Source organism: Berghia stephanieae, chromosome 4 (assembly GCF_034508935.2).
Source record: "Berghia stephanieae isolate SIO BIC M18660-M18661 chromosome 4, UCSD_Bste_1.3, whole genome shotgun sequence".
NCBI classification, from domain to species: domain Eukaryota; kingdom Metazoa; phylum Mollusca; class Gastropoda; order Nudibranchia; family Aeolidiidae; genus Berghia; species Berghia stephanieae.
The window spans coordinates 17,173,573-17,194,345 of NC_088363.1; the positions used below are offsets into that span (position 1 = coordinate 17,173,573).

General features: G+C 35.4%; 1 protein-coding gene across 1 annotated transcript in view; it reads right to left on the minus strand.

Annotated features, from left to right (window-relative positions):
• LOC144970125 (dolichyl-diphosphooligosaccharide--protein glycosyltransferase subunit TUSC3-like) overlaps nucleotides 1–20,773 on the minus strand; it is a 28,556-nt gene continuing 7,783 nt past the window's right edge. The window contains exons 2-11 of the mRNA XM_078909373.1: nucleotides 17,318–17,487; nucleotides 16,312–16,429; nucleotides 11,617–11,699; nucleotides 9,461–9,518; nucleotides 8,898–9,038; nucleotides 7,338–7,427; nucleotides 4,473–4,536; nucleotides 3,717–3,791; nucleotides 3,338–3,428; nucleotides 1–2,150 (exon numbers count right to left, since the gene is read on the minus strand). Of these exons, the coding sequence (XP_078765499.1) occupies nucleotides 2,135–2,150; nucleotides 3,338–3,428; nucleotides 3,717–3,791; nucleotides 4,473–4,536; nucleotides 7,338–7,427; nucleotides 8,898–9,038; nucleotides 9,461–9,518; nucleotides 11,617–11,699; nucleotides 16,312–16,429; nucleotides 17,318–17,487 (906 nt within the window). The 3' untranslated portion in view covers nucleotides 1–2,134. The remainder of the gene's footprint in view (nucleotides 2,151–3,337; nucleotides 3,429–3,716; nucleotides 3,792–4,472; nucleotides 4,537–7,337; nucleotides 7,428–8,897; nucleotides 9,039–9,460; nucleotides 9,519–11,616; nucleotides 11,700–16,311; nucleotides 16,430–17,317; nucleotides 17,488–20,773) is intronic.

A 20,773-nucleotide genomic window follows, 5' to 3' on the forward strand; every position in this document is an offset into this window, starting at 1 on the left:
GAGGTTTTTGTATTTTTCTTTATTTCCACAAAACAGATCAAATTTGATTTCAAAACAACATACATATTTATGACAAAATTCATTAAATTAATACACATCTTTAACAACATATTGCGTCAATTTGGGTAATTGTAAAGCACTAAGGAAAATGTAAATTAAAAAGAAAGAAAAAAAATAATCCTACACCATATACACGATCATAATCCTGTTCTCAAGAGCCCTAGGCTGAAATAAATCTTAACACCCTTAAACTGAAACGCACCCACTTCTGAATCATTTCATATAAATGCAACCATTCAGATCCAATAAACATTTCGCCCTATTATGTATAACTTGTATTATCACAAACCATTTCATATATTACACAAACACACTCACGCATACAACTAGCGGTATATGATGAACATTTCAAATTTTTGTTTTGAGATTTGGGACTTTCAACCTGAAGATACAATTTTCATACAACATTTCACTGAAGACAAAATAAAAATCTCAAAGTATTCCATCAAAAATATATACTGATTCAAATGAAAGTTACGAGTGATTTTGGCTATAGATGAGTGGATCAATTCTAAAACGAAATGTGTATGACGGACCTTGAATTCAACCAAACATTCAACGTAACAAAACTTTTTTTTTTAATGCAGTATTTGATTTTCACTACTTCCAACAACATTGAATCAAGATCTAAAAAATATCAAATGAATTTAGAAATTAGAAACAACAACCAAAGAACTGATTTCAACAACACAGGGAAACATCCACTTGCCGCAGCATCTTAACACACATGATGAAATTCAAAAGCTAAGAATGCTTGGAAACAAATTACTAACTGGATATTAGAAACAGACTGACACACTCGAAGTTACACACACATTCACGGCAAGCATCCATGGAGACAGCGCAGTCACATTCATTCATTCATTTAACAATGGTGATTACCATCAAATGTGGGATTCAATGCTCTTCAATTTTACTTCCTTCATTGTTTCCAAAGTCCACCATATTGAGAACATTTAATGATTAAAATGAATTTTTTTTAAATTCACACAATTTCAATAAAGTAAAAGGATTTAGACATTCTATTATATCATTTTAGAAAATACATTTTGATTTCATATTTATATTTTCACACTACAATCATAGTCATTTGAGTCAATAAACTATCTTGCACCGTCAATCACATTAGATGAGGATAATGCACATTAAATAAATTAATTAAAATGTCAAATAACAAAAGAAAAAGAAAAAAAAAAGTAAAAATGGTAACCCAAAATAAATTTTTAAAAGTGATTTCAATTTTGTTTTGGTTGTCTGTACATTACGACAAAGGCCAAGGGTTTTCCTTGTATGAAATGTATGGCCATGAGAATATATTGATCTTTGTTTTGCCTAGCTGCAATGCCAAGCGCTAATTTTAATAATTTTTCGAATGTCTGTGATTTGGAAAATAAATGTTTAGGAACTCTCAAAACTAATAAGCCAAAAGTCATCCAAGTGGTGGGATTACACAAATTATCAAAATCAACATGCATCTGTGATCCCAACGGAGATACCGTAACTAATTACTGGTAGAAATTTGTTAGATTTGGTAACAAAGGGATTTATTCATAAATAAATAAATAACCCCCCCCCCCCCCCCCCCCCCCCCCCAAAAAAAAATCAGTTGCTCTCTTGTTTAATGTTTCATTAAATTAAAATGCTATCAGCTCAAAAAACATATTTCCTGCTTCCGACTTTAGACATTTGTTATGGTATGCTAGTCTATACGCTCATCAATATTAATAGCATCTCCATATCTTTTCATCAATCCCAACTTTACAGAAACGGAGCAAATCGATAAAATGCATGTCTCAGATGCAGTTTAAAACTTCTACTATCAATTTTATTTGATCTCTCTCTTTTTTCTTTAGAGTGAATCATAACAAATAAAACGACCATGAGAAAGCACTCGTTTGGAGAAGCGAACAAAAATCTATAATTAATGGTGCTCTTTTAAATTCATAAGTTGGAATGAACCATATTTATTCAATGTATCACAAATCCGTGCAATAAAAATTTATATAAAAGGCCTACATAATTGCTGTCTCTCTGTCCACATGGCATGGCAAAGCTGAACCTGATGTTAAAAACTCTACTTGAAAAGAAAACTGAAATATGAAAAAAAGAAAAAAAAGAAAGAGATAATTAGTTGATCACATGGCAAATAGCAAATACATAAAACTTATGACATGATAATCAGTGTTCAAGATGATAAAGATTGGTATGACATCAAAAGGAATAAATAACACATTGAAGCTTGAATCAATTTAGATGAAAACGAACGTCATAAAACCCAATCCTTTTAAAATTGTATTTACATGATAAAGTTTGCCAGAGGCAACTAAAAGAAAATATGTTTGCACCTTGTAGCAAAATATCCAAAGTCTAAGGGGGAAATAATTGTATCGACCCAAAATGCATGATTTCCACCCTATCTGAATGAATTGTCACTTTAGAATTGATGGAAAGTTCATTCTGAGTAAAGTGGTCATGTTGTAATCGATTTCCACTATTAAAAAATATCTGACCAAATTGGAATCCGAAAAACATCTCTATAGACAAGAGGTCTACAAGACGGAAGAAATTTTTTAAAATCAACCAACCAAATAGCATTGCTCCCATTTGCCTATTTGAGCACATGTCAGAAGCTGGATTCCATAAGCATATTGTTGGTTTGACATAAGTAATTACAAAAATAATCTGTTTTATTTTCATTTATCAAGCTCAGTTTCTTAGCAATGATTTAATTCATTGTGACAGTATGTTCAAAACCGTTATATAAATTGAATTTTTACAGTTTACAAATCATATCAGCTCCTCGGTTTTGATTTAGTGGGGTCCTGGATAGCTCAGTTGGTACAGCACCGGGGACCGAGATCGATCCCAAGTGCAGCCGAGATTTAATTTCTGACCCCCCCCCCCCCCCCTCCCTGTCCACTCAACAGTGAATGGGTAGCTGAGTCTGTTAGATTTAGCGAAAAGCACTTTGCGATAGACTTGTGTCCTATCCAAAGGATATCAAGCAATTGCTATTGTCCGTTTCACACTATAGAAACCTGGATAAATCCCGACTCCATGGGCGGATTGGCTCTGAAGGATTACTACTTTGATTTAGTCCTATTTCATTTTATAGTGGCTTGTCGTCAAAGCCATGTATGCCATTGTTTTGTCTTAAATTTTAGGCAATATAATAAGTACCAGTCTTTTAAGTTAAATTATCCTCAACATCAAAGTGAGCATAAGAATGAATAATTCTAGTAATTTCTTTTTCTAATTTCAAAAATAAACACCATACCTGTAAGGATAGCCTTGATATTTAGCACGGAACACAGAGAGTAGAAAACTAAAGAAGATGGTGACACAACCTACACCCACTAGGGAGAGAACTGAAAAGAGAATTGAAAACAATTTCTTAAATAAAATATATCTCTATTTATATTTACACATCAAGATTCATTTGTAAAGTTTATGTGAAAAATAAATTAAGAAGCAAGGTTTGTGATTGAATTCTCAAATATGTTTGACAAGCTGTTTATAGTATAATACAATTGGTCCTAAAAATAAATATTTCTTGTGTATTCTGTTATTTCCCTCTATGCACGTACATAACTAATACTTAAAACTAACAACGACAAAATAAAAACAAAAAAAAGTAAAATATGTTCAAAGCTCACTTCTCTTTTTTCCAGGATCACCTTTCATTGTTTGGGCTTCATTCAGCATAATGAATCCAACAACCACTGCTGTGTCTGATGCTTTGATTAAGGATTTTTAAAATAGGATTTCGTCAGGCTTTCATAAACCACTAATACTAAAGCACAAAGTTAAAAAAAAAAAAAAATTATTTTCTTCATGCAATGTTAAAATCAAATACACAATACTGCATTCAATTAATCTCACGACAGCAAAAAAAAAAAAACAACAAATAAACAAATATTCATCATAAAAAAAGAGTCAGAATAGTTATGAATTGAATACAACATAAACAAGGCACGAGTTACAGGAGGAATATATATGTTCTGCACGCCAGTGCCCCCCCCCCCCCTCCCCCAATATGTTCTAGACCAACATTGCATTTTTTTTTTAATGTCAATATGTAAAAATACTGATAAATTGATTTTGAAGATTTCTATAAACATTTGTCTTTGTCTCTCTACTTAAAGTTCAAAGTAATCAATTTTAATTTTCGTTAACAAAAAAAGTGCATTATTTATAAAAAGAAGCCATGTTTATATTGTGTTATTTTAAGTGCATATTTGAATCAAAAAAATAATGGTAGATGATGTTTAAAATGAGAATTTGAATTGATATGTAAAACAACAAGTGTGTTATTTTGTTTCTGAAAATAATGGATCACTACAATTTGTCAATATTGAATTGAATCCAAAGCTTTGATAGTTAAACTAATATATTCTCAAAAGAAAGGATACTCAGCAACATGACAATGTATGTCTCCACAATAAACTGTCCTTGACTGCTTCCATGTATGTAATGCTGGGGGGAAAAAAAGAATCACTTTAACATTTACCTTAATACTATATAATACCAGTTAATGGATTATCGATTATCATTAAAAAAAAAAAAAAATTAATATGATATGATAAAACACCTGAAAAACAACCTGTGCATGAACTGGATGGGCATTAAGTTGAAGGATCAGGAGAGTGGCAGATAAGAATCCGTGACAATGTAAACGGTTCAATGCTAGACAAAGAGAAAAATACCCCCAAAAAATTATAAAAGGATTTTGCAACAGGACATGCATAACCTTTGTAAAAATTATAGGCATTAACTTGAGCCAACTATCAGGTGCCTCTTTGGTGTAATGACGACACATCTGACTGGTAATCAGGTAGGGGGGGGGGGGGTGTGAAGAAGGGAAATGAGGTTCAATCTTCTCTCAAAAAAAAAAGAAAAAAAAAGAATTTTTTTATGGAATGAATTTTTCATTCTGCCTTAATTGACGCTATATTAGATTCTTAAATATCCGGCAAAATACATATTTCACATTTTTTTTTATCACCCGGCGACTAGAATTGTTTGTTTCTTGTTTTTAAGGGTTTTACAGTGCTTGCAACACATTTAGGTTATATCAACGCCAGTAAAAAGGAAGAAAATGGGACAGTTTTGTTTGTTGCTTTAGGTCTCTTCCAACACAATTGAGGTTATATGAGAGACCGCTGAAACAAAAAAACAAGCAATCTAACAAAAATAGTACAAATGTAAATCAAAATCATAACCTAAAGATATCATAAGCTAAATTATAAATAACCAAGAACAAACAGGCAGAAGATTTAAAAGAAAAAAAAATATCCCCTGTCAAAAATACAATCACAAACCAAAGAAGCAGGATAGGCTAGTAAAGAGAAGAAGAAACGACATCACTATCGGATCGTACACCCATGCGAACATCATAGGTATATGATTCAAGGGTGATGCTCCCATCCAACCACCCGCAAAATGGGACAGTAAAAAGTTCTAGAATTACAATTAAAGCACCCAAGAAAAAGTAATACATAGGAGAACTGGGAACAAAAAGGGATCAGATGTAGATTCCAAGAGCACACCACCAATGTACTTAGTTTGAGATCACCTATAAGTCTCATCCGGACACAAGCACAAAATCCAACGAAGAGGAATACATGCAAATGCTTACATTATACATTCAAAATAACAAATATAATAATACATAACAGAGAGATGATTTAAAAGGAAAAAAATACCATCTCCTAAAACAACTATGCATTTGACTGTTTCCCTCCCAGCTAGGACTCCGGCCAGGGCCAGGACAAAACCAAGTAATCTTATTCCAAGACAAAGACAGAAAGTATGTTGGAAAACAGATATAAGGGGTTAGAAGACAGTATGTACCCCCTGCCCACTATGGGAGGTCAGGAACCCCACCCAGGACTAGAACCAGAATCAATATTTTCTATGATTACACAATCTTAAAAAGTTGGCCCTAGAAAATTGTACAGCACAAAGAGGAAATGGGAATGGAAAATAATTATACTTCAGATTACCTTGGCTTCAAAATGAGAGTGCCCAACTGCAGCCTCTGTAAAAGAATGGCTTTTCAAGGTAGTTCATTACTCTGGATGAAATGACTTTGACAATAATAACATTAGGTACGGCAAACCCTCTTATCGAGTCATGGCTTTATTGGCAAACCGAGAATTTCAACTCAAATCGTCACTCTCTTTTTCTCATTTTCAGTCCGTCAAATAAAACGTGTTTGGTATCAGATTAAATCTCAAATCTTCATCTTTTAAAAAATGTTGATGCTTTTTTCATAGGATTTGCCGTTATTTTATGGCTTTGAGTTGAAGAAGAGGGTTAAACTCCGATTTTTGAACCGGCGCTCCGCTACTCGAACACCGTAACTGACGGTCATCTTTTCTCTCCGCTCGGCTGTTCGCGTCAGCGCTATTAATAGTAACGCCAATGGCTGCATCAGAAAGAAAATTGAACAAGCTTTCATTCGATACCAGATTCGCATTTTTATGATCTTTTTCAAAGTTTGAAGTTTCAAGTTAAAAACTTTAAATTGATAAAAAAATTAAGAAAAATTTGAAAATTTGGACGATTCTGGTATCAAAAGAAAGTTTAAAATCTCAGCTTTAAAATGATGTATACGAAAGCAAGATTTATAGCTTTGCGGTCACCAGCCAACTGAAAACGAAACTACAACTACAAATTTGCCGTATTCACTTCACTCATACGCCGGCTCAGGCAAGGGGCACAATCGCTGATATTTCGAAACTTCGTGTTGAAATTGACAATTTTGGCTTTGTCAGCTACTTTGGGGGCAAATTATTTCTTTTTTACCTAGAGTTGAGCTCAGGAAAAAAATTCACATATTGTTTATAAAAAGATGTGTATTGTTAGAAAGTTACAGAGGTCTGGCTTGAATATTTATGAAAATACGGCATTTTGAAAACGGACAAAAGGTTGCTTTCAAAGCAGCCCAAATTTGGGCGATTTTCTACAAATTTCGAAATAACATATCTTTTTAAATTTTTAACCAATTTTAATAATTTTTATACCATTTTAATCAGGAAAAAAAGTTCTACTTATTGAATGCAACTTAAAGACAACAATTATATAATCTAAATTTGGGTTTTCCGTACCTAATAACATGACTAATTTTTAAAATATGTTTATTTTACTGAAGTCAAAAAAAATTTGAATAAAAAAAAAAAAAAAACAGAAACAAAAAAATTATTAATTAAAAAAAAAAAAAAAAAGAAAATAAAAAAAGACATAATATTACAATTGTGAGTGAAAAGACTCACCATTTGTCCAGTGTTTGGGTTTCTGTGCATCACGGGTGGCCCTCTTATATGGTTCCACATCTGACCTGAAGTCATTGCAAATATAACAGCCTATTTTGGAGAATAAAAATTTGTTATCTCACTTTGAGCAAATAGTTTCCAGAGTACCACATACATAATAGATATCTAAAAAAAAAACATTTTTCAACGAAAGTTAAAGTCTCTAGCACTTAAAACAGGGTGGTGGGCCGAAAAAAATATAAACTGCACCCTGGATCAATCTCAGTCCCTTTGCGTGTGAAGTGAATGCTCTGCCAACTGAGCCATTGGGAAATATGCCCTCATTAATGTAGACCTGTAAATGGGCTCTATAAAAATTGACTGAAACTGAAACTCTTCGTAATTTAATTTGTCGTAGCGGTAAAATCCAAAGAATCAAAATGAAAGGTAAACAGCAAGCTCACTTGAGCAAAGCAATGGCAGAAAACTAATTTGTGCGGGAATTAATTAGGCTACTTACCATTGTTCCTTATAATTAGGTACCCAATTAGTGAAGAAACTAGAAACGGTCAACCAGTTTGTTTATAATATGAGGCAATCAAGATGTACTTGTAGCAATCATTTAACTTTCGATTTGAAGGTGTCTACATAACGCACTTCCGGTGTTCGAATTTTTCTTTTTCATACTTTTTCTGTCCTTCAAGTAAATGTGGTCAATTTTGGCTTAGACGAAACAGTGAAATTTATCGCTCAGCGGCTCAGTTAAAATTGGCTACCATTGGGATCACGACAGGTTTGGAAAGTGAAAAAATAATTTCACAAAGGCTGTGTGAAAATACACTGGGATGTGTTCAGACACGGCAATTCTAAAAAGCGTCGCTTAGCCTTGGCAATATATCCATCGTAAATATAAACGGCCCATGAGCTAGGCAAAGTGCTGTGGAACATTCCTAATTAATTTTACAGTCATTCGAGTATGATTCATGAATTCTTTCTTTATTCCCTTTTTAAAAAATATTTGAATTTGACGAATTGACTGATTTCAGTTAATTGACTGAGAATTTACAGGTCTATTAATGACAATAAAAATATAGAATCATTAACATACAAAGCATCTGATAGAAAGGAAAATTTTGTTAAAGAACTAATAAATATAGAAAAGTCCCCTGCAACCATGTTGTTTACAATGATTATTGAAAGGGTATAGATACTACTCAAGGCCTAGAGCCCAAGCTAAAGAAAATAACGGTAATTTGAGATGCATGTAATTCGAACCAACATGATAGAATAAAAATTAAGACCATGAGTGTTGGAATTATATTACAGACCATTTTCAAAGCTTTTATTCAGACAATATCCTAATCAACAATCAACAATATCTTACAAACACAAACCTTCCATCTTAAATTGGTAAGAACAACAGCAGCTGTGAAAAATTGTCTTAAATTAAATGTAATAGTTTTAACTTGAAATCGACATAAGTAGATCTGTTATTCATTTTTCTTCCCTAAAAAAATCAATACCAACCAAAAATATACATCAAGCCACTAAATAAAAAGATAATAAAAAGTGTAATCTTACCAAGGCTACTATACCCCAAGATGTTTTGTTATAGAGGAATTCTAGGTTGTTACGCTTGAAGTAGAGAAGTCCACCAATCATGGCAAAAAGGAGAGCCAGAGCAACAGTGCCGGAATAGTTTGGAGGACGGAAAACTCTTATCTGAAAAATGATATAAATACATAACAATTTTTCAAACAGCTAAAACAGTACACTCTAACACACAATATGGTCATGACCCATAACAGCAGTATGTTTGGACTATTGTATCTAACGTAATCTAGATTAAGAGCTTTTCCTGTTCCTTGCTTTAATTTGCTGGTCAAAAAAGCATAATCCTCGGACATTCAAAGGCCATTTTTATAAATATAAACAGTACTTAATATTTTTTCGGATTGCCAAACTGGGAGTCCCAATTTTATCAAGGCAGTTGGCTGCTATGAAAATGGAATAAAAATCTTATCAAGAAAAGCTACATTCAATGAAAAGGAATAAAATCCAGCATGATATTCTATTTTCTAATTTGATATTATGATCAATTAAAAAAAAAAAATACAGATAATACATCCCTGGTAAAGCCTTACCTGAATATCTGTCCTGTCTGTGACCCATTTACCTAGTTGTTCTGCAGAAAATCCAACTCTGTAATAATATTACATACATAAGTAACCAAAAAAAAATAAAAATAAAAATAAAACAAAATAAAATAATGAAAAGCATATAGAGTAAAAAGTAATACTAAAGTTTTAAAGATCATTAATAATAATTATATTTAAAATTCCGATAATAATACTTTAATAATAATAATAATAATAATAATAATAATAATAATAATAATAATAATAATAATAATAATAATAATAATAATAATAATATTAATGGTATTAATACCTCTACTTGGTAGGAATGATGTGGTAGTGATTGTAGTAGTTGTGGTCGTATGGATGAGTGGTGGTGGTTGTAGTAGCTGTGGTAGGAATGATGATGAGGTGGTAGTTGTAGTACTAGTGGTGGTAGGGATGATGTTGTAGTGGTTTGTTTTGTTTGTTTTTAAGGGTTTTATGGCACTTGCAACACATTTAGGTTATATCAGCACCAGTAAAAAGGAAGAAAATGGGATAGTGAAAAGTTCTAGAATTACAATTAAAGCAGCCAAGAGAAAGTAAGACAAAGGGGAACTGGGAAAAATAGGGATCAGAGGTAGATTCCAAGAGCACACCACCAATGTACTTAGTTTGAGATCACCTATAAGTCTCATCCGGACATAAGCACAAAATCCAACAAAGAGGAATACACTCAAATGCTTACATTATACATTCAAAATAACAAATATAATAATACATAACAGAGAGATGATTTACAAGGAAAAAAATATCATCTCCCAAAACAACTATGCATTTGACCGTTTCCCTCTCAGCTCGAGTATCCGGCCAGGCCCAGGACAAAACCAAGTAATCTCTTCCAAGACAAAGACAGAAAGCATGTTGGAAAACAAACATAGGGGGATAGAAGACACAGTATGTACCTCCTTGCCCACTATGGGAGGTCAGGAACCCCACCCAGATGTTGTGGTGGTTGTAGTAGAGTTGATGATATGGTGGTGGTCGTAGTGGTAGTTGTAGGAATGATGATGTGGTGGTAGTTGTAGTAGTAGTGGTGGTAGGGATGATGTGGTGTAATTTGTAGTAGTAGTGGTGCTAGGGATGATGGTGTGGTGGTGGTTGTAGTAGGAGTTGTGGTAGGGATGATGATGTGGTGGTGATTGTAGTTGTAGTCTTAGAGATGATGTGATGGTGGTTGTAGCAGTAGTGGTGGTAGGGATGATGATGTATTTCTGTACAACCAGATGATTTAAAGGATGAGAGAGAGAGAGAGAGAGAGAGAGAGAGAGAGAGAGAGAGAGAGAGAGAGAGAGAGAGAGAGAGAGAGAGAGAGAGAGAGAGAGAGAGAGAGAGAGAGAGAGAGAGATTAAAAAGGCAATAGGTACCTACATCAGAGAAAAAAAAATCCAGACCCATTTGTCCCTCCCCTTCCCCTTCAACCGTCAACTAGCTAATCAAGGAACACCACTGGTCTTCTGTGTCAATCGTGACATCCGGTGCCATTCTGTCTGGCCCGACGTCATAAAAACGGGACCATTATGGTGATTTTGTGGCTTTGAGGAAAATGATTGACATGGCAAATTACTGAGAAATTCTCAAAATCACTGTTTATTTATCCAAAAAAAAATATTGAAAAAGGAGGAATTGTGATGGGGATGGGCGGAGATAAACTACCATTTAGGCGGAAATTCGCCTTTAGGCGGAAGATTCTCAGCCCTGAATTTTAAGAAATTTTTAAAAATAAAATAAAATAAAATAAATAAAACAACAATGTTATAGACACTACGAAAAAAAAATTGTTTAAAAATGGGGTAAAGGAAAGAATACATGAAAAGCATCATCACCAAATGTTTGGATGTTTCTAAAGCAATTTAGCTGATACATAAAAATTCATTTAAGTTTTTCAAGCAGTCTATGCAGTCCATTTCCATAAAGTCAGAGACTTTCTTTCAGTTGGTCTCAAAACAGTTGGATATTGAGTATTGCAGAGATATTACAATTTCAAGTTGGCGATTCAAAATGATAAAATTTGGCCTGTGAATTTTCCCTCTTTCCTGAAATTCAAGCAACGATTTATATATGGAATAAAATCCTACAGTTTTCACGAGAAAATCGGTTTATCTATATGTTCATACTACCTATGGATATCCATTGTATCTGCTCTCTTTGGTTTTCCTTTCGCAGGGAAATGCATGAAAGCAGGGGCTGTTGTGAGTTTCATCTATATATGAATTGGGAAAAAAAAATAAATAAATAAACAAATAGAGCATCACTCCAAAAATATTTTTTACTAACATTAAACATTTAGTCCTTGAATATGGGCATATTAAATGGGATCTGTACATTGAAACTCTATAACTCAACCTGAGACTGGTGGACAACACAATAATCCCCAAAATAACCCACACAATTAAATTATCGGAATCAATTGCAATGCCCTTCATGCATAGTCAGACTATCCAGCAACCACAAAGATACATCTTATACAATGCAGATAAAACAGCTATTTTACATCGATGCTGATGGTGATAAAAGTAAAAAAGTAAAATTTTTCATGATTGCCTATAAGCCCCATGCTCTCCCGACGGATTATCACCTTGTCGTGGTGGGAGGGCTTGCGTATCTCGAACCTCGGACCTCTAATAAGAGAAAAAAGGAGAGAGATCAGACGAAGAGTAATCCACCGGCCCTCCAGGAATGGGGGTTGAGCGTAGGGTTAACAACCCACCTCATAAAAAGCAAACTGTTACAGAAACAGAAACCAGACATAAATCCACAACCGGCGGCAGCAGAGAAGCGGACCAGAATACTGGCTTCATGACGGTAGGAGGTCAAAGCCGAAAGGACGCCCCCGACCAGATTGCAGATCTGTTGTCACCAAAACGCAAGCTCAATGTCTCGTGCTGGAATGTTAGGACCCTATATCAAACAGGAAAACTGGCACAAGCCCAGCGCGAGATGTTGAACTACAAGATCGATTTGCTAGGCATATCAGAGGCAAGATGGACAGGAGCTGGGAAGCGCCAACTCTCAAATGGCGACCTGATCATTTGGTCAGGACGAAAGGATGACCAACACAGAGAAGGTGTTGCCCTCTTGATAGCCAGGCAAAACAACAAGTCACTATTGGAATGGAAACCGATAAGTGAAAGACTTTTATACACAAGACACAACTCAAAATACACCAAGCTATCAATCCTCACATGCTACGCACCTACAGAGGATTCAGATGAAGAAAACAAAGAAGAATTTTACGATATTCTAAGAATGGCCGTTGAAAACATTCCAAGACATGATATGCTCATGATCATCGGAGACCTTAATGCTAGAGTTGGCAATACACAAACAAATCAGTCCGTTGGAAAGGAGGGCATAGGGTTAATGAACAACAATGGAAGCAGACTGGCAGAATTTTGTGAAGAACACAACTTCATTATTGGTGGAACTTTCTTCCCACACAAAAACATCCACAAATTGACATGGAAATCACCAGATGGGAAAACAGAAAGTCAGATAGACCATATAATTATAAACAGAAAATGGAAGAGCAGCCTAAACGATGTCAGAGTCAGACGATTGGCAGACATTGGAAGTGACCACCATCTTGTCACAGCCAAAATCTCTACTAAATTGATGAAAACAAAAATAGCAAAACAGAAGGAGAAACGTTTCAACACAGATAAATTGAAAATCCCAGATATCCAAAACAATTTCAATATCTCAGTCAGAAACAAATTCAGTGCAATACAAGATATTACAAACATGACAATCCAAGATTTCAACCACGTCATGCAGGAAAGTGCCACTGAACACTTAGGACACAATAAATCCAATACAGAGAATTGGATATCAGCAAGGTCATGGGAGCTCATTAACCAAAGAAAATCAATCAAACTAAATCTCCTGAACGCTAAATCCCCCGACTGAAAGAAAGGCTATCCAGTGAATACTCATTGAAGGATAAAGAAGTGAAAAAATCCACAAGGAAAGACAAAAGAGATTTTGCAGAAAATTTAGCAACTGAAGCAGAAAATGCAGCTGTAAGACACGACACACAAACACTATACAAAATCACAAAAAAGCTCTCGGGAAACAGAAGTTATGGTCAAGAGAAACCATTAAAATCCCAAGATGGTAGTGTCATCACAGACGAAAAGGAGAAAATTGAAAGATGGAGAGAATATTTCGCAAACCTTCTGAACAGACCAGACCCATCTTCTTACACAGATATCCCAGAAGCAGAAAGGGACGTAGAGGTTAATCTTGGTCCAATCACTGAGCATGAGGTGCACGAGGCAATACAACAACAAAAAAATGGCAAGGCCCCAGGTATTGACAAAATCACTGCGGAAATGCTTAAAGCGAACTCGCAAGAAATGTCCAAAATTCTCAGTAAACTGTTCACCAACATTTGGGAAAAGGAAGAAATACCAGAGGATTGGCAGAAAGGCATCATCCATAAAATAGCCAAGAAAGGAGACCTAGGAAATTGTGCTAACTGGCGTGGAATCACACTCCTGTCCGTAACGAGCAAAATTTTTAATAGAATCCTTCTGAAAAGAATCTCACCTCACATTGAAAACATTCTTAGAAAAGAGCAGGCAGGGTTCAGAAAAGGGAAGTCATGTAGTGACCACATATTTACCCTGAGACAAATCCTGGAGCAAAGCATTGAATGGAACAGCCCCCTCTACACCATTTTTGTCGATTTTGAAAAAGCCTTTGACAGCTTACACAGAGAGTCCCTGTGGAAAATACTCCGCCATTATGGTATACCGATGAAGATAGTCAACCTAATCAAAGCAATGTACAGCAACTACCAATGCCAAGTGATCTGTGGTAACAATTTAACAGACAGCTTTAATGTAACAACTGGTGTAAAACAAGGCTGCATACTCTCCCCGCTTCTGTTTATCCTGGCTCTAGACTGGCTCATGAAAAATACAATTGATGGTAAGAAGAGAGGCATTCGCTGGACACTGACATCTTTTCTGGAAGATATAGACTACGCAGATGATATCGCGTTAGTTTCCAGTACACACAGAGACGCCTCAGAGAAACTAAACGTACTACACAAGAACGCCTCGAAAATTGGACTGAAAATAAATTTCGATAAGACTGTGTACATTAGGGTGAATCCAAAACATGACAGTGAAATTAGGATAGATGAACATATAATTGAAGAGGTAACAGAGTTCTCCTACCTCGGATCCAAAATAACAGACGACGGAAATGCAGAACACGATATCAAGCACAGAATTCAAAAGGCAAACCAGGCTTTCGGCATGCTGAAAAACTTTTGGAAATCAAAGCAAATAATGAGAAAGACAAAGCTGAAAATATACAAGAGCAATGTTTTAAGTGTACTGCTTTATGGAAGTGAAAGCTGGAAAATGACATCCTCCTTAATACAGAAACTAGAAGCCTTTCAGAACAAGTGTTTAAAAAGAATTTTTAATTTATCTTGGCCTACAAAAATAAGAACAGTGGATCTATTAAAGAAAGCTGACTGCACTAGCATTGATAGCCAAATAAAAAGAAGAAGATGGCGTTGGCTGGGTCATGTGGCCAGAATGGAAAAAGGGTCACTTCCCAAGACAGCCTTGTACTGGACAGCAGATGGGAAGAGAAAGCGGGGAAGACCCAAAGAAACCTGGCGAAGGACGATGGAGAAAGAATTAAAGGAAGCAGGCCTGTCCTGGAATACAGCCACCGCAAAAGCAGTCGATCGCAAAAAATGGAGATGTCTGGTGGATGCCCTATGTGCCTCAAGGCCCGAAGAGGATTAAGTAAGTAAGTAAGTATAAGCCCCATTCTTACTGTATTGACCCCACCTATAGAGCCTTTGAAATGAAAATTTATCATTGATTTTCTGGCTAACTTCTACGAAATTGCAAATGATTATTTCACCACACATCAACTCTCTCACTGCCAATACATTAATTTGGGGAAAGGGGTCAGGAGTAGGAAATGACATTTCTTAAAAGGAGAAAATTCCTTCAAAGAGATTTCCGCGGATCCAAGAAAAACATCAGCACTAATATATAGTATCACACATTTTTACGACACTGATGAATTTTAAAAGTTACATAACAACCTGTTTAAAAAGTGAACAACTGGAAACATTTCTAATTTATTCTTATTGTGTAAGTGAGAGAGAGAGAGAGAGAGAGAGAGAGAGAGAGAGAGAGAGAGAGAGAGAGAGAGAGAGAGAGAGAGAGAGAGAGAGAGAGAGAGAGAGAAAAAAAAAAAAGAGAGAGAAAGAGAGAGAGAGAAAGAGAGAGAGAGAGAGAGAGAGAGAGAGAGAGAGAGAGAGAGAGAGAGAGAGAGAGAGAGAGAGAGAGAGAGAGAGAGAGAAAGAGAGAGAGAGAAAAAAAAGAGAGAGAGAGACCCACGCACCTCAAGCAAGTGCACAAAATTGAGAGATACTTCAGAGTCAATATAGATACAGAGATCTTTTACAGGCTTGATGTAAAGGTAGGGCATGGGATTAAAATAGGTGAAAATTATAAATCTATCATCACTGACCACATATATATTCATTTGCGACTATGTGGCCTTGTGGTATGACATTCGTCTTTGTACCAAGTGGCGCATAGTTGAGTCTTTAGAATGTCTTGTCCTACATGTTATGTGTTGCTGTTGCCTAGGGACTACTTGTAAAGTACTTTGAGCATAGAATTTAGTAGAAATAGCACTTTATAATAGCTCAGGTTTTAAGTGTTTAATGTGACTTGAAATTTCACTGGGGCTGTAAAAAGTTGGAAAGCATCTATCAAATCAGAGGTAAACACACACATAAACACATACACAAAACAAACATAGAAACTTACACTTTGAAAAACATCTGGTCCTTCATCATAATCTACAAGAGCAAAGAAGAGCCGATTTGAGTACTGCTGAGAGTAACGCCATGAGTTTGCAAGGATGACAAACTCATCATTAGCTTGTCTGTAATTTTAAAAAAAAAAAAAAGGAAAAATAGAGATGACAATTATCAAATCGTTTAAAGCATTAACGTTATTAAAACAGTATCTTTTACTTGATTTATAAAAGAAATTCACACAAGCACTTGTGAGTATTGCCAGGCTAACTTCAAGGTCAGTTGAACCATTATAATGTTAGCAAAGGAAACAGTTTGGCTTGGCCAGCCTTGCAAATCAAAGTAAGGCACCCTCAACACTGGCGCAGCAAATCAAAATGATGATGACATAATATTGTTGAAATTTTGATAGCTAGATAATGCAGGTTGTGTTAAAAATCCCTGACATCCTTGGCCTTGATCGCAAATCATTCCAATTCCACACCTCTCAAATTATGCAGGAGGAGATCAAAAGCTGCCAATGATATAATGGCCCAGTGCCCATGAACAGTTTTGCCTCATTTCAGAACAAAGCATTTTCATTGGGTAGGTTCAGTCCATATTCATAGACATTATGCAACATTGGTTGATAAGTGATTCTGACCTAAAATTTTAAAACTGGGCATTCTTAGATTGTATGATTTGCAATCAAAGCCAATACCATAATTTTTTAATGTTTCGTCTTAAGTGCACGCCTCCTAAATGTAATTACCACATTCAAACCAAAACCAAAAAAGGCTCTATCATGACGTTTTTCAAGCCAATCAATATGTAAATTGGAATAGGAAAGACTATATAACTACAACTGTAAAAAAAAAAAAATTACATGAAATTGAGATTTTGAGGAGTAATGGATGCCTGAATGTAGACTGGAGTTGGACATGATTAAATGTGAAATCAATTAATCACATGTAAAATGGTAGAACTTGAGTAATTTTTTTAAAAAATAGCTAACTGTATTAACTAAATAAACATACTTGCAAACAGAGCATCCTCTCCCAGGCTGCAGTGCCGTAAGCATGACAATAACTGAATAATTTCTTGGGGCAGTCTTAACATATGTTCGAAACTTGTCTCCATTGAGTCGAATGATAGACTTTTTGTTAGTCCAGTCCATCATTTGTTGAACTTTCTCCCCAAGAGTGTCCTAATAGAAAATAATAAAATAATATATCAATGTTTTCTCAAATCTAAAAATACAATAATTTACTTTTTAAAATCTTTCATAGGTAAAAGAAACTACGAGGGCTCTTTCAGAAATAACCGAAAAATGCCCATTGCTCAGCCAGTGGAGATTTTTAAATTCTGTAAACGACATGATATTCCTTATTTCCTTACGGATATTCCCAGAAATTATGAAGTGCATCATTTTGCACAATGAATTTCTAGACGATTTTAAAGATGGCGGCCCACCTTGAAACTTGGTCAAAGGAGGAAATCAGAGCTGTCATACGTTTTTTGAACGCCAAAAGTCTGAATCCTACCGAAATTCATAAAGAACTTCAGAGTGTATATGGTGAGCATGTTATAAGCCGTACACAAGTCTATCACTGGTGTAATTTGTTTGAAGCCGGCCATTCCGACTTGACAGACAGGGAAGGTAGAGGGCGTTCGATAACTGCTACGTCAGAAGACAATGTGAAGCGAGTTGATGAGCTTATTCATCAAGACAGGAGGTTGAAACTTCATGAAATCGGAAGCAGTCTTGAAATTTCGGAAACTTCTGCCCATAGAATTGTATTTGATGAACTTGGCTACAGAAAAGTCAGCGCAAGATGGGTTCCTAAGCAATTGACAGACAATCATAAAGAACAAAGATTGGACATCTGCAGGGAACTTTTGAGAAGAAGCAAGAGCTCACGCAGGGTTCACGGGCATACTGCCAACGCCGGCGGAGACTTTCTAGGGTACGATGTGACTTTTCTTGACAGCATAGTCACCGGTGATGAGACTTGGTTGCACCATTGCACCCCAGAAACAAAGCAAGATTCGATGACATGGAAACATCCATCCTCACCTGTCGCGAAGAAATTCAAAGTCATGCGGTCAGCAAAAAAAATAATGGGAACTGTTTTCTGGGACAGTCGTGGTGTTATTCTGTTCGAAACCTTACAACCTGGAGAAACAATCAATGCTGCAAGGTACTGCCAAACTCTTGACAAGCTTAGGGAGGCCATTCGCAGAAAGCGCCCAGGGCAGTTGACCAATGGGGTCATTTTGCAACACGACAACGCTACACCCCACACAGCACGAGTGACGCAAGGTTGGCTAGAGAAATATGGATGGGAGATTTTGCCACACCCACCACACAGTCCAGACCTCGCACCATCTGATTATCACCTCTTTGGGCCACTGAAACGTGAGCTGGCAGGAAAGCGCTTTGATGTCGATGAAGAGCTTGTTGACCATGTGCGGAAATGGCTACAGAACCTTGACGGAAATTTCTTCCGAGAGGGTATCTATTCCATGGTGCGGCGTTGGCAGAAGTGTGTCGACAGACTTGGCTGTTACGTAGAGAAATGAAGGATGAGTCAAGGTATAAACACGTGCAAGAATTTTGTTGATAGCATAAAAAACGCGGATTTTACAGACATTTTCCGGTTAATTATGAAAGAGCCCTCGTACATTGCAGTCCAATTATGAGGGCATCTCATCTCTATTGCAGCATGGAGCCCAAGTCCCAATTTTTTTCCTATGTAATAAAAAAAACTCACCATAAAAAGATACATAATATTATATATTAATATTTTAAAATTTGATAACTTCAAATCAACAGTCGAGACAAAATTTCTGCTGTGTCATTGAATTACAAGTCATTTGCACATATTTATTCATTTAAATCTTGAGCAGAAATTTTTTTTTTTTAAATATGAAAACAAACAAGCAAAACCAAAAAAAAATAATTAAAAATTTTTAAAATAAAACTTACAATTTAGAAGAAAGAATAATAATTTTTAAAAAATTGAATCAGAATCGAAAATTTGCAATATTTTACATGATAAGTTAAGCTGCTGAATTTCGCAGTACAGGTATGTCAACAGATGCCCTCACTGCCTGTGGAACAATGCTCTTACAATTACTGTTGAAATTATGTTTAAAAACACTTGAAAGCCCTGGTACTGGCAATGATTATTTGTAAATGTCATGTTTGTCACGTCTCATTGTCAAATGTCACCAGTCTCATCAAAGGTCAAAAATTGTATCTCTTTCAAAAATTGAATGCCTGATTGTCACTCACTATTGATACATTTTTCAACTTTGCCACAACAGATATAGCCTGGCAGATTAGGTCCACGATAGGCTTTTCTATTCGCAACTGAGCAGAAAGTTTTCATTTCACCATGAGATGGGAAGGGGGGTAAGGGGGCATGGGGAAAGATGAAAGAAACAATAGGTTGCCTGATGACGTAGATCAGGGGTGTTACAGAGGTACTCTACGGTGCATACTTCGTGAAATTTTAACCTCTTACAGTGACACTGATTTTTTTCCTTCAGATTGCTTCTGCAGAATAAATCGTTTCCACCAAGAGAGCAGTAAGAGTATTTCGACATGGGCTTCAATTAAGCTATAATCACAAAGCTTGTCTTTTAATGATAACATTAAGAGTAAGATCTGGAGTTTGGGTAATGTAAGATTGAATCTCGCCTTTAATGGGTAAAATTGTTGTGATAAAAAAAAATAACACAAACATACACACACACACACGAGCGTGCACGCTCTAGACGAGGTCCATCCATTGCTTGTATTGCAACAGTAAAAAGTTAACAGGTACGCAGATCCGGAGGCTAGGTGCCCCATTGCCGTGTACGTAGGCACTCCAAAAAAAATAAAATTAAAAAATAAAGGCCAGTGATGATAATGGCAATTTGTCAAAAAGGAGGAAAATTTATCGCTCCATCGGTCAAACTCAAACAAACTCATAACATAATATATCATAGTTTCTTATTACTACTTGAGTTAACAAACATCCATTCTTAATAGTAGAGATATAACGTACTTTAGGCATGTAAAGTTTTAATGAATGGTCTTTTCCCTAAAACCAGTTTAAAGACATACCTTATATTCAAGAGATTTAAAATAAACTTTTGGTCAAAATGCCTGAAAGTATTTGTTTTTACTTGTTTTACCTTTGTTACTGTAGCCCAGGGGTTACGGATCTTACAAATATGACAAGTATCTTTAATAAAATAAAACTGTGAAACAATAAAAACAAAGGTAAAAAGAGTCAACTAAGTTAAGCACCCCATATAATTTTATATAAATAAATATTTCCTCTCTATAACCAGATGACGTTTCTCGAGTTAACACAAAGATTGATAGAGGGATGGTTGATATACATATATATATATATATATATATATATATATATGGATAAAGGAAAAATGTTTGACACGGCAAATTCAGCGGAAAATTTCTGAGAAAATCAAATAAT